Source organism: Dendrobium catenatum, unplaced genomic scaffold, assembly GCF_001605985.2.
Source record: "Dendrobium catenatum unplaced genomic scaffold, ASM160598v2 fragScaff_scaffold_743, whole genome shotgun sequence".
Lineage (NCBI taxonomy): Eukaryota > Viridiplantae > Streptophyta > Magnoliopsida > Asparagales > Orchidaceae > Dendrobium > Dendrobium catenatum.
This window is the reverse complement of record NW_021319205.1, coordinates 2,055,523-2,069,294: the sequence shown is the minus strand read 5'-3', so window position 1 is coordinate 2,069,294 and position 13,772 is coordinate 2,055,523. Positions and strand designations below refer to the sequence as shown.

The following is a 13,772-nucleotide window of genomic DNA, read 5'->3' as shown; positions in this document are numbered from 1 at the left end:
TTTTAAGACTGGCTTTCTAGCATAAAAATTTTAAATTAAAAAAATTTTATACGAAAAAATTGTTTTAAAAAGCGAGAAGGAAGCTGTCCCAAATGAAGCCTACGTCCTATCTATATAGACTTAGGTTGTTTAGTATAAATTGTACTTTTCATTTATTGATTTGATGGATAATTTGTTTTCAGGAATTAGTGTACTGCGCTAATGCCGATAGAGAGAAAGCCAGTTGAAGATAATTATTGTCAGCTGGACATCTTTGCAGCTGAGTCTATTGAGCTGTATGCTTTGTTGTATAAATGCAAAATGGAATATCGAGAGAATGTTCAATTGACCTCGTTCAGATTATATCAACAAATTCTTTGTAAATCGCATGGTATGATCTCAACACTATCAATGGAAAAATGTCCTAACTTTCTCGTTTGTTGCAGTTTTTTTTTTAACTGTTTTTCTGGCAGGAAAAATGATTAGAAACACCCATGTCTATTTAGATGAAAAAGTTGCATAATTTTTATGCTATTTTTTTTTAAAATTGTTTTGTAAAGTTGTTTTTGAGAAAACTGAATGGAAATTGTAACGGTTTTGTTTGGGATAGTTTTTTTAATGACTTATATTTTTTTGTGTTGATGAATCTATTAAAAATTGTAATATCTCAAACTTTATCACCCATTATGAAATATAGGAGTCGGTTGGGACGGCTGCAATGAATTATGAAGTTGATTCTGAAGTTGATATGTAGAAAACAATTTAGATTTTGTTTGAGATAGCTATTTTAATGATTTATAAAGCAAATTTTTAGTATCATAAATTTCTTTATCTGTTTCATGTTTAAGGCTTTTAATGAGTCTAATTTGGTTGAGTATTATTTTGTTGAAATTTTTGTTTTTTCCCTTCAATTAAGTTCGAGTGAAATTGAACATGATTTGAGTTCTAAGAAATAATATAATGTAGATCTTGTGTTGGAAAGCAATTTTTATTGATGCCAATAAAATTTTGTGAGAATCTTCTGATTTGAAAATAAAATTTTATTATTGAATAAATTTTTAAACGTAGTTTTTTTATTGGAATTGTTATAGTTATGATATTTATTTGAAGAAACTCATCAATTACAGACCTATTGAATATGAATCTTATTTTAGAATGAAACAATAAAACTTCTGAGTGATTCACATACTTCTTGATTCATCTTCAAGAGAACTTGTGAGTTCTTTATTAAACTCTAGGCACTTACAAATTGGCTGATGAATAACCTCTTGAACTTTGTAATGGAGCTACTGGAGGGCCAACTCCTTGAAGATGGTAAGAAATAAATGACACTCCAATGACTCATTGATGTCGAGCAACAACGCCATTGATTGTTGCTATCATTTTTTTTTTTTTTTTTGAATATTTAGGTCAATTAAGACAGAATCATACACACATCGTATACAAAAGACTTGAATTTAAAACCTCTTAATTGATAGCATAATCTCCAAACTAACATACCAAGATGAGTTGTGTTTATATATGATCCTAATTGCAAAGTTTTTTGTCACCGCTTCCCATCTTTTTGGCGTGCAAGCTTATATAGGTTTCTCAACAAATCTTTTTTTGGCCCCTTACATGTTGGTGTACTTTCTTTTATTTTAATAGATTAGACTAAGCCCTTCATTATTCTCCAAAAAATATTCATTTATATACTAAGTACTATATATATCTAAGAATGGGTCTTTTGCTTCGAGTAGTGGGAAACAGCTTTAATATATAATTTTTTTTTTTTTTTGGACATTTAGGTCATTTAAGGCAAACTCACACACACAACGCATAAACATAGACTCGAATCCTGAACCTTTTAGTTGGAAGCCAAAGCTCTCAATCAATAGGTCAAGGAGAGTTGTGTTAATAATATATAGATTAGACTAAGCCCTTCTTTTAATTTCTTGTTTTTAATTTAAAATTCAAAAGGATAAGGATCATGGCAAAGAAAATTTGGTTAGAAGTGCTTTTTTTTTTTGAACTACTTATGCGCATCACTTACTTATATGAATGATTGAAGAATAATTATTGATCATAAATTAAATAGACTATAAAATAATTATGATAATTAAGATTAATGATAATGATGATAAGTATATACTTATAAAGAATAATAAAAGAAAATAGAATTATGGTGAATAGAGGGCCTTCTAATCATATCAAATAATACTATTAATTAGCATCTTACAATTGAGACTAAGTTTTATGGTTCCTTTAATTTGCCCAATACATTTCTTTTATCTGTTATATATATGTTTAGGGCTTTTTTTTCTTTTTAAACCCACACAAAGGGGCTTATGTGTTAAGATAATTAAAAAACATACAAGAACTACGTGAGTCAATAGTCCTCTAAAAATACAGCAATTGAAAGAAAATCTAAAAGCCTTTGATTCATTAAATTACAAAACACAAATAAAAGAAAAGAAAGGTGAACAAGGCTCACAAAAACAACAACAAGACAACCCAAAAAAGACATCCGGAAGAAACAACTATCAACACCACGCTCCAACCAACTCATCAATCTAATGAAGACAATCTTGAAGGTCAACATCAGCTCCCAACATGAATAGAAAGAAGAGCACCAACAAAGTTATTTCTTTGAATTTCTCTTACAACGATTTCCACCGCCATGGGAGAAGGTCTCATGCACAATGTATCCCACATGCAAAGAATACATCTCTTGCAATTCATCCACATCATCAACTAAATCACCCCCGACACCCCTGCATGCTGAGGAGTAGGAATCCTCCAACCAATCCGATAGGTCATCATTATTCAAAGATAAAGACAATTGAGCTTTCAATTTTGCATTAGAAACAACTGAAATAGGAACATCAACAATAGGCTTATTTCCCTTAAAAACCTCCACATGAGGAGTCAATTGCACCCCCAAAGAAGCTACAGGTGAGACATGAATGATATCATTCAAATCGTTTGAAGACTATCCAGAGCATTACCTAGACAATGCCCACCATCCACATTTTAATTTGCATCATAAACAACATTATCTTTGTAAGAACTAACCCTGGCAATGGCATCTTCCACCATATCATCAAGCGGGTGATCCAAACCAACCGATTGAGTATCTAAATTGTCAATAAGTTTAGTCGAAACATCAGCAGCAACCAAATTATTCGATGCAATAGCACCAGCAATAAGAGGGGTTGAAAGCACAGGTTCAGACAAAAGCTCAGTACCACAAGAAACTAAGGGAGAGCAACAGCTTGTATACCAACATCACGAATAACATCAGCTTCCCCACACCCGAGCACCATTCCAACACCACCAATACCTTGAGAGGGCTGAACATGAGGAGGGGAATTTCCATCTAAATCGATAGTATTCAAAGCAGCAGGTGCATTCATAATGGCATTCCCATTAGACGGAGTGGGATTAGACATAATAGGAGGATCAGTATTTGGAACATATGAATGGGAGGAACATTCACCCATAACATGCCTAATGCATTTACAAGAATCACAAAAGGATGGAAAATCCTCCATCTCAACCATCTGTATGTAACTGAACTTTTCAGTGCCAAGCCAAACTTTGTCCGAATATTTTTTGGTGATGTCAAGCTCAACTAAAACCTGTGCAACAGAGGCTCGAGAACACACAGATGTAGCATAGTAGGCTTTTAGGGGCCGACCAAACATAGAACCAAAAGCATGAAGGATCCGTGGAGAAAAAGATATGGCATTAATTTTGGAAAGGAAACCCAAATGAGAATCAGAGGGGACTCAACACCGATATCGAGAGAAGGGGACCATTTGTTAACTTTCATAAAATAGTTATATACCAAATATGATATGTGAAAAAAGACTATGATATAATCTAGATAATTTGACCACTTAATCAGAACATGTGACTCATCAAGTAAAGTCACAGAAAAATCAGCAATAAGCTTAAGATTGAAGAAAAACTTGCGAATAAAATTCAAACTAGGATGACATGATGGAAAAAAACCCACCAACACAAATTGGAAAGGAGCCGCAAGCGTAAGAATCTCATATTCGGAGATCCACAACGAAGGAATACCATGAAATGAAGATGGTTTTAACTCAGAAAACCTAACATGAGCGGAAGATCCAGCTAAGACATCAACAAAAGATTTAGATTTCACAGATCCAACCAAAAAGCCAGGATCACAAACTCGAATAGCGGCCATTCCGACCTCCAAGGGCCGGAGGAGGGCGACACAAGAACCAAACAAACTAAGCACCACAACAAAAAAAAAGGAAAAGGGAAGGAGCTTCCTGAGCACGAGGAGTCCAGCACGCGGAACGAGAAACCCCGGGAGGGAGCCCTAGAGAACGAACAATTATTACGTCCTATGACCGGACGTAGAGCTACGTTCGGCCGTCAATAACATGTCGCCACGTGCTCTTACTCTTTACCGCGCGGCCCGACGACTTGACCCGGACCGGAACCCGGGAATGCCATGTTTGCGTATTGCGAGGCATTACTCGGTATTTGCTAGAAATACCGAGTTGTACTAGTTTTTCTAGAAAAACTCGGTACAACTTGGTATTTCTCGGTATTACTCGGTATTTGCTCGGTATTGCTCGGTATTGGTTATTGCCGAGCAAAATCGACCAATACCGAGCAATACCTAGCAAAATTGAGAAATACCGAGCCATCCTGGGTCCGTTCCGGGTCGGGTTGTCGGGCCGCGCGGTAAATAGTAAGAAAGCGTGGCGCGATTCTATTGGCGGCCGAACGTAGAGCTACGTCCTGTGACCGGACCAAATAAAAGTTCCTAGAGAACAGCTTCACATATGAAATATTTACAGCCAGTGAGATCCTGTTGTTGAATTCAGAGGGAAGAGCTCGCTTCTCCGACGTGACCTCTATAGCCAGCGAGCTCCCGTTGTTGCTTCCGATCAAAATGTCGTAACTTCCGATTTGACATGATCGTCGGAGGGAAGAGCCCTAGCGAACTAATTATATGGTCATGCGACATCAAGAATGCGATGAAACATTGAGAGTTGCTTGCTCCATATGTTTAGGGCTTTTAATGAGTCCAATTTGGCCCCACGAGGGTTAACTAGGAGAATAAAAAAAGGGTTCCGCAAAAATATTGGTTACAAAGACTATTAATTAGAAGGCAATATAGATGCATGGCTTCATGATTTAAAATAGCAGCTAATTAATTCGTTTAAAGATCTGAGATCTTGATTCTAATAATAGAAATAAATTAGTAGGTCACAATGTAAAGTTATTTGAAAATCGACACAAAAACATGTTAAAACCTATGGTGTATGGGTACTCATAATAACGACGTGAGTTGTGTCACTCATTTGAACTATGTGACATACCTCTCAATGCGTCATATATATGTTCAAGTAAAAAATGAAAAATAATTAATGGAAATTTGTTTGAAATGTTACTTAAATTGATTAGCATGGCCTCTTTTCCTGTATGATCTATATATTATTTAAATAATTTTATAGCTATATAATATTAATTCTATTTTTCTTATTTATCTCTATTTTCTTATGAGTTTATTATATTTGATATATCAACAAAAAAAATATCATGAATCTCGAGGCAAAATTGAGTTATGTTTTTGAAATTAAATCTGGGACCAACCGAACTATGATTTCAGTAAACTTATAGTCGAACTGAACATCTAAAAAATACGAACCCAACAACACCAAGTTCGACTCAATCCGAGCCCGAATGGTTCCAAATCGAAGACTCAAAACACTTTTGGAAGGTTCAAACCATAATTGGAATATCAAACAAATTCCAAACGTGGCATGCTCATAGTCAAATCGAGCAGCTTGACAAGACAAATCTAACAAGCCTAAGATCGTCAAATTCCAACATCATTAAGGCACTTAAACATTCGATCATTGCTCCACGATCAAAGGGAATATGAGCTGTCCATTTAAACCACTCTTATCTTGACCTTGACCCTCCCCATATTTACAAGCAATGTCACTCTAAAAAATACTATAAATAGCCCCCATTTTTCTCATGAAGAGAAGAAGAAGGAAGAATAGGGAGGAATTTGGGAGCTCTCTTGCCACCGACCATCGCCCGAGTTTTTTTTGGCCAACGTCAGAGTTCTTCTCGACCATTGACGGGCTTTCGCCAGTTCGCTGACCACCACCGGACTTCTTCTCGTCCGCCAACCACCGTCTAACTTCTGCCCGTCCGTCAACCACCGTCGAACTTCTGCCAATATGTCGTCCACTGCTGGTCTTCTGCCAGTCTTCTAGCCACTGCCGGAGTTCTTTTCGACTGCAATCGGAATTCCACCAGTTCGTCGCCCGCCGACTACGACCCTTCTTTCAACCATTGCCTGCCGACTACGGTCCTTTCAACCACCGTCGCCCGACTATGGTCCTTCTGACCACCGTCGCCCGACTACGGTCCTCCAGACCTCCATCCCCTACCGATTACGGTCTTCCAACCACCAACGCCAACTACAGTCCTTGCGACCACGGTCTCCTGCCGACTACAATCCTTTCGACCACCGTTATCTGACTTTGATCCTTCAAACCTACATCGCTCATGGACTATGGTTTTGCTGCCCCAAACGAATATATCAACGCTAATTCTTCCAACTCCCATAATATAATTCACTTTGTACGATGTATATTTGCTACATCAAGCCACGAGCTTCCTTCTAAGGAAGGGTCTCATTTGTAATCAATTGCAAACATTAGTGAGTTCATTCAAACTCGGCTAGGCGCCGTGGTTTTTCTACTTTTTCAGGGGTTTCCATATAAAAATTATGATATCTCTTAGAATCTCTATAATCATACTCTCATATCTATTTGTGTGTTGGATTTTCATATAAAACTAAGACGCTAAATTATATTAGTCTTTACCACCGCGAATATTTCAGTATGCAAAAACAATATTTATTATTTTAATATTTAATTTTCTCAAATTCTAGTTTACTTCAAATGGCCAAATCGACATCAAAGGTGCAAATATTAATATTTGATAATTACTACGAGTGGCCAAAAGCTATATATAAAATAGAAAATTAGTAGTTTGAAGCTCTCTCCAAAGCCTTTTGTCTCCACTCTCCAAGGAGCTTAGTACTGTTGATGCTAAGAGAGCAAATGAATCTGCTGCATGCTTTAGAATCTGAGAAGTTCAACGTAGGAACGAAGCTGCTACGTGCTTTCCTTCTTCCTCGTCGTATGAACACAATATTGCAGCTAGACGCCCGGCAGGTAAGGTTATGCAGAGGTTGAGTACCCACTTAATTCTCGTTAAAGCCCAATGACTTTTTAAACTAATTTGAATTCCATATCAGAGCAGGAAGTAAATTGGACGGCTCCAATTGCATTGAGAACCAAAGTTTACTGTTACCATGTTCTCTAGTCGCGTGATGACGGTTCTCTCGTATACACTCCGCACCTAATAATCTCTCCCGGGAAAAATTATTAGGTGCGGAGTGAGGACCGTTTGCACACCGTCCGCACAAGCACATAGTACCAAGCAGTACCTAGCAGTACCCAGCGGTACCGAGTGGTACCTAGATGGGTACCCTATACTTGAGTGCGGATGGTTCTCCCCGTCCGTACTCCGCACCTAATAATCTCTCCTGGGAGAAAGCCTAAGTCCTCCCTCTGCCGACTCTATACCCTAGCCAACGCCCACCTCCAACGCCGCATTTGTAAATTTTGAATTAATTAAATAATTTGAAAATTTATAATAATATTTAGTTTTTAAATTTTATTAACGTGCATTTTACTTGTTGACTAACTATTCTGATTTGAGATCGCGGTTTAGGCCTCATTTGAGACGGCTTATTTTAATTTTCTCTGTTTCAAAATGGCATAATTTTTTTTTTTTCGTTATTTGAATGTGACGCAGGTTTTTTCAGAAACTCCATTTCTCAATTATTTTAGCTTCTCTTTTTAAAATCTCCATTTTTTTTCTATTGACGGACAAATAAAGAAACCAAACGAAGGCTTACAAATGAGCAACAATTAATAGCTAAACTGAAGCGATGATAATTAATTAGTTGATGAAAATTTTGATCATAACTTGTGTTATATTTATAATCAAACAGTCCCAATCTACCAACGGAAGGAACGCACGCAGCAGCTTCCTATTACTTTTTAGTGATGAGAAATAATAATAATAATAACAAATTCAAATATGCATGCGTTGTATAATTTATTCAAACAGCTTATACTATATATTCTTCAGACCATCTGGAGATCCTAATCTGCATGCAAATTTATAAACCCGCAGGCAATAATGTTTTCATTAACTCGAAATAATAATAATAATAACAAATTCAAATATGCATGCGTTGTAGAATTTATTCAAACAGCTTATACTATATATTCTTCAGACCATCTGGAGATCCTAATCTGCATGCAAATGTATAAACCCGCAGGCAGTCGTCTACGTGTTCATAGGAAGAAGGAAAGCACGTAGCAGCTTCCGACGTTGTACTTCTCAGATTTTAAAGCATGTAGCCGATTCATTTGCTCTCTTAGGCTTAGTTAGGAACGGTTTTTTTTATTGATTTTTAAAGTTGATACGTAACTAAAACTCGTCTTGATTAGACACGAATCTCAAGGCACATCCAAGCCGAAAACTTCCAAAATTAATTTTGAAACCATCCAAACTCCCATTTCAGCAAACTATTTGTCAAACTGAATGTCTCGAAGAGATCGACGAATCCAATGGTACAAAAATTGGTCCAATTCGAGCCCAATTTGGTCCAAATTGGGGGCCTGAAGCACAAATTGTCTCGTCGAATCGAGCGGCTTGACGAGACAAATCCAACAATCTCAAGATCGCATAATTCTGACTTCATTTGGGCAAATAAAATCTTGATGAACACTTTATGATCAAGGGGATTAATATGGGTCGTTTGATTGACCACTCTGCAATTACCCTAATTTTTTTCATATTTACAAGAAATGTCATTCATGCAAGTATATAAATAGACCCCCACTCTCTAGATGAAAGGGAGGGTTGGGGGCTAGAGCTTGGATCTTTGCCTCCAATCTCCAGCACCTTCGTCGGTCGAACCACTGAAGACCATTGTCGGACCACAGCCCGATCGCCAACCGCAGTTGGAATTCCACCCGCCACCGGACTCCCCGCCCGAACATTGTCGGACCACCTCTAAACTACTGATCGCCTCCGGACTTCTGCCCGGCCGCCGGCAGTTGTTAGACACTCACCCGATCATCGTCGAACCACCACCCGGCCGTAGATATATAGCTGTCAGATTTCTCACTTGGATGCCAACCTCCACCGGATCCCATCTGACCATTGTGAGACCACCACCCCGCTGCCAATCGCAACCGAACTTCTGCCTAGTCGCCGACCGTCGTCGAGCTTTCAACCTGTTTGTTGACCGCAATCAAATTTTAACTAGATCATCAACTTTTGCTGGACTTTTGTCTGACCTCCCTCCAACCTCGATCGCCCGTCGACTACAGTCCCCATGACCATCGATCTTTGCTCACCGACTATGGTCCCTTCGACCTATGGTTGCCTGTTGACTACAGTCCCTCCGACCACTGTTTCCTGCCGACTACGGTCCCTCCGACCTTCGTCGCCCACATAGACCTTTATCGTTAGTCGACTACAACCCCTTTGATCTCCATCGTCTGCTGACTACGCTCCCACTGATCTCAATCGCCCATCGACTATGGTCCTTGGGATCATTGTCGCCCGTCGACCACTGTCCCTCAGACATCCATCATTTGCCGACTACGATCCCTCCATCTTCGTTGCCTACTGACTACAATTCTAGTGACCTTCATCGTCCGCCGACTATAGTTCGTCTGACCTCCGTCTCCCATCGACTACGGTCCCTTGGACCACCTTCGCCTGTGAACTATTGTCCCACAAACCTCCATTGCATGCCGATTATGGTCTGTCCAAACTTCGTTTCCCGTTAACTATGGTCCCTTGGACCACCTTTGCCCATGGACTACGGTCCTTCGATCTCCATCGCACACCAACTATGGTCTCTTCGGCCTCCGTCACCCGCCAATTATGACACCTCTGACCTCCGTCGCCCGTCGATTACGGTCCCTTCGACCACCTTGGTCTACCGAATACAATCCCACCGACCTCTCCGTTACCCGCCAACTACGGTTTCTTTGACCACCATCATCCGACTATGATCTTACCGGCCGAATGGGCATGCCTACAATGTGTTGAGAAGAACTCTCATATAATTAGTTCTTCCAACTCCCATCATATAATGTCCTCAATATAATACATTGAGCCAAGGCCTTCCCCCTCAACAAGGGTATCATTTGTAATCTTTTATAAATATTAGTGGAATTTTTTTAACTGAGTCATGCCCCATGATTTTTTCCATATCAAGATTATTCACGTAGAAATCTTAGTATCTCTTACGACTCTCGTACTCCACTCTCTTTATCTGTATGTGTGCTAAATTTTTATTCAATACTAAGACATTAACTCTTTATCTCTCTACCGCCGTAAATGTTCCAATCCACAATAGTGACCAATCCTTCAGTAATTAAGAGAGCCCTTTTTTTCTCTTGTTTGTTCTGAATGCCAATATATGGTGTGAAAAGCAAATGCGGGTCCAGAAGAGATTAGTTACAGATTATGGTGTGGCCTTGCCTGAGGGATGGGTGAAGGATCAGGGCAAAAGGAAATGCGTAGAAATGATTATTTAACGTCTTTATGCATTCTTCCACTTGCATTTTCCCAAAGGTTTAGGCATAGAATATCCTATATACAATATATAAAAAATTTAACGTCTTAATACATACTATTTATATTTGATTACATGTTAGGCTAGCAGAGGACATTCATACAGAGAATATAATATATTAATTTAGGGGTGTCAATCGCATCAGCCGCAGTTCCGACTTCCGCGGCCAGCGTCAGCCTCAGTCCGCGGTTACGCGGGTCGGGTCGGGTTGACCTGAACCCGAAGCGGGTCGGGTTCGGGTCCAGAAAATCGACCCGTTTGCAAAAACGGGTCGGGTGGACCCGAACCCGAATAGTGCCGAGTCAGTTTCGGGTTCGACCCGAACCCGACCCGTAACCCGAAATTGAGAGGTCTACCGGCACTGTTCGGGTCAACCCAAACACGACCCGTTTTTAAAAACGGGTTAGGATTCCGGACCCGAAACCGACCCGACACGAATGACCCGAAGTTGACCTAAAATTGCTAATTATCTGGTCAAAAATTGGGTCAATATTCGATTTTAGGGTAAAAAAACGGGTCAATCTCGTGTTTTCGGGTCAAATATGAGTTTTCGTGTCACTTTCGGTTCATTTCGGGTCAATTTCTGGTTGCTGGGTCAACCCGAACCCAGATTTTTTCGGATCGGGTTCAGGTCGTGTCAAAAATTGACACCCCTATATTAATTTTTGAAGTTGATAGAGCCATTTGGCAGAAACCAAAACAAAACCAATTGCTGAAGTTGTGAGTCAAAGTTGATGTCAACGACATGTATTAATTGAAAACTTTTGATCTTCCGATTGACCTGCGGCTTGATACCAGCAAAGCAGCAAAGCTAAAGAGGCAAAGAAAAGCGTGGGATTAAGAGAAAAGTATGCATTAGAGGAGATGAAGAAGTAATGAACACAAAGTTCTCATTTCATCTTCATGCAGTGAAGCAGATACAGTATACTGTACTTATACTGCAAGCGGTTACAAAACCAATGGTGATGATCCTCTTGACAGGGAACAAATGTCTGTGATGAAAAAGTTGTAAAAGCTGCTCTGTCAGTGGCAGAGAAAGTGGAGAACGGAAGATATGTAAGCCGACTTTTCTATATGCATGAGTTCTTATCTGTTGTGTTTATCAGGCCCCCTCAAGTTAACACATGGTGATTGCATTGTTAACTTGTCTCGAAGAATACCAAAACGAGAGGCAGTTAGTGGCTTAGTAAAAATGTCTGCTGGTTGATCAAGAGATGAGATGTGATGAACTGAGATGTATTGGGAGCGAATGCAGTCTCGTATGAAATGGAAGTCAATCTCTATATGTTTTGTGCAGGCGTGAAAAATTGGATTATTGGCTAAAGCCAATGCCGAAACATTATCACAATAGAGCTTTGTCGGAATGTTAAGAGGAACCTAGAATTCAGCTAGAAGTCGACGAATCTAGATAATGTCGCAGGCAGCGTTTGAAAGAGCTCTATATTCTGTTTCAGTAGATGAACGAGCAACAAAAGATTGTTTCTTAACAGTCCATGAGATGAGTGTATTACCGAGGTATGCATAGTAGCCGGTGATAGATCGACGATCAGATTTATCAGACGCCCAGTCAGAGTCGGCAAATGCTGTAAGATCTAAAGAAGATCGGTTGATTGGCAGGCCAAGTTGTAGTGAGCCTTGTACATAGCGGAGAACCCGTTTGAGAAATTGGAAGTGCACATCCAGAGGATGATGCATATTCTGGCAAAGGAAATTGACAGCAAACAAGAGGTCCGGACGAGTTAATGTTAGATATTGAAGCATACCTACAAGTTGCCTGTAAAACTCAGGGCGAGTATAAGAGGTTTTTAATAGGTTTCTGAAATTGTTTTTGAACTAATTTTTTGAAATTAATAAATATGGAACAAACTTCAGATTTGGAGTTCATAGGGTAAGTCCAAGTGTAGCGGCTGAAATCATCTATAAAGACAACATAATAACGATAAGATTGCATAGATACGATTGGGGAAGGACCCCATACATCACTATGGATAAGTTTTAGACAATGATTTGATCTATGAGATGATAAAGGAAAAGACAGACGACTACATTTGGCCTTAGAACAGGCATTACAATGAAAGTCACGCTGAACAACTAGATTCTTGGAGAAAATTGCTGGTAAGAACTGTTGAGTTGATGGAGAGGGATGTCCTAATCTTCGATGCCAAACTATGGACGATGGAGAAGTAGTAGCTGAGAGGCAGTGACTGCTGGATGATGCTCTATTTTTCGGATTAATTGGATAGAGCCCATGAAGGTTGGGACCTTGGAGAAGTGTTTGATTGGTCTTGGAGTCCTTTATAAGAAAGCCATTAGCATGAAACAAGACAAAACATGGATTATCAGTGGTCAATCTATGAATGGAAATGAGGTTATGCGAGAGATGAGGTACGTGAAGGACTTTGGGTAAATAGAGCTTACGATGTGGTGTAGGTAGCAATCCTTGACCTGTGTTAGCAATGTGGAGTTGTTGTCCATTTCCAACTTGCACATGAGATGTGCCCGAGTATGGTTGGACATTCTGAATTTGAGAGCTGTTTGAAGTCAAATGTTATGTTGCTGTTGACCTCATTTTTGTATGAGGTCACTTGGGCCACTCTTGACTCTAAATCATCAATCCAAACTCTAGGATCCTCCTAGAATCTTAACCCTAGGATCTTCCTAGATCTTAGAAATCTTAACCAAAATCTAAGGCCAAAGGTCCAAGTCCTAAAAGCCTTTTCCAGTGAATTTTCAAACATTTCAAAAACCAATTAAATGACCTCCGATTCAGAGTCTGTTAGTTGCATACTGATGGGACATGTCTCTGGAGGTAACCCTCCAAATTTGAGCCCATTTTGAGGTCTCTAACCCAAGAAACTAAATCAAAATTCATAGGCTGTAAAACCTTCAAATATTTATAGCCTATGCCACTGGACCTATCACCTTGAAGATTCTGACCTTAGAGCCTTCACCAAAGCCTCTAGTCACTTCCAGACCATCAATCCTGATATGTTGAACAATAAACTGAATTTTTCTGGACTCATTTCATCCCCTAGTGACCATGATCCCAAAATGACCAAAATACCCCTAC

General features: G+C 39.3%; 1 protein-coding gene across 4 annotated transcripts in view; it reads left to right on the top strand.

The window, feature by feature from the left end:
- The window catches only part of LOC110108600 (putative E3 ubiquitin-protein ligase RING1a), a 52,507-nt gene that overhangs the window by 23,531 nt on the left and 15,204 nt on the right, over positions 1-13,772 (top strand). For 2 of the 4 annotated variants that reach the window (XM_028696434.1, XM_020839298.2), the window contains one exon: positions 183-596. The exons of the other annotated variants lie outside the window; for them this stretch is intronic. In XM_028696434.1, coding sequence (XP_028552267.1) covers positions 183-227 — 45 coding nt within the window. In that variant the 3' untranslated portion in view covers positions 228-596. Of the gene's footprint in view, positions 1-182; positions 597-13,772 lie in introns of those variants that run through there. 4 annotated transcript variants of the gene reach the window in all.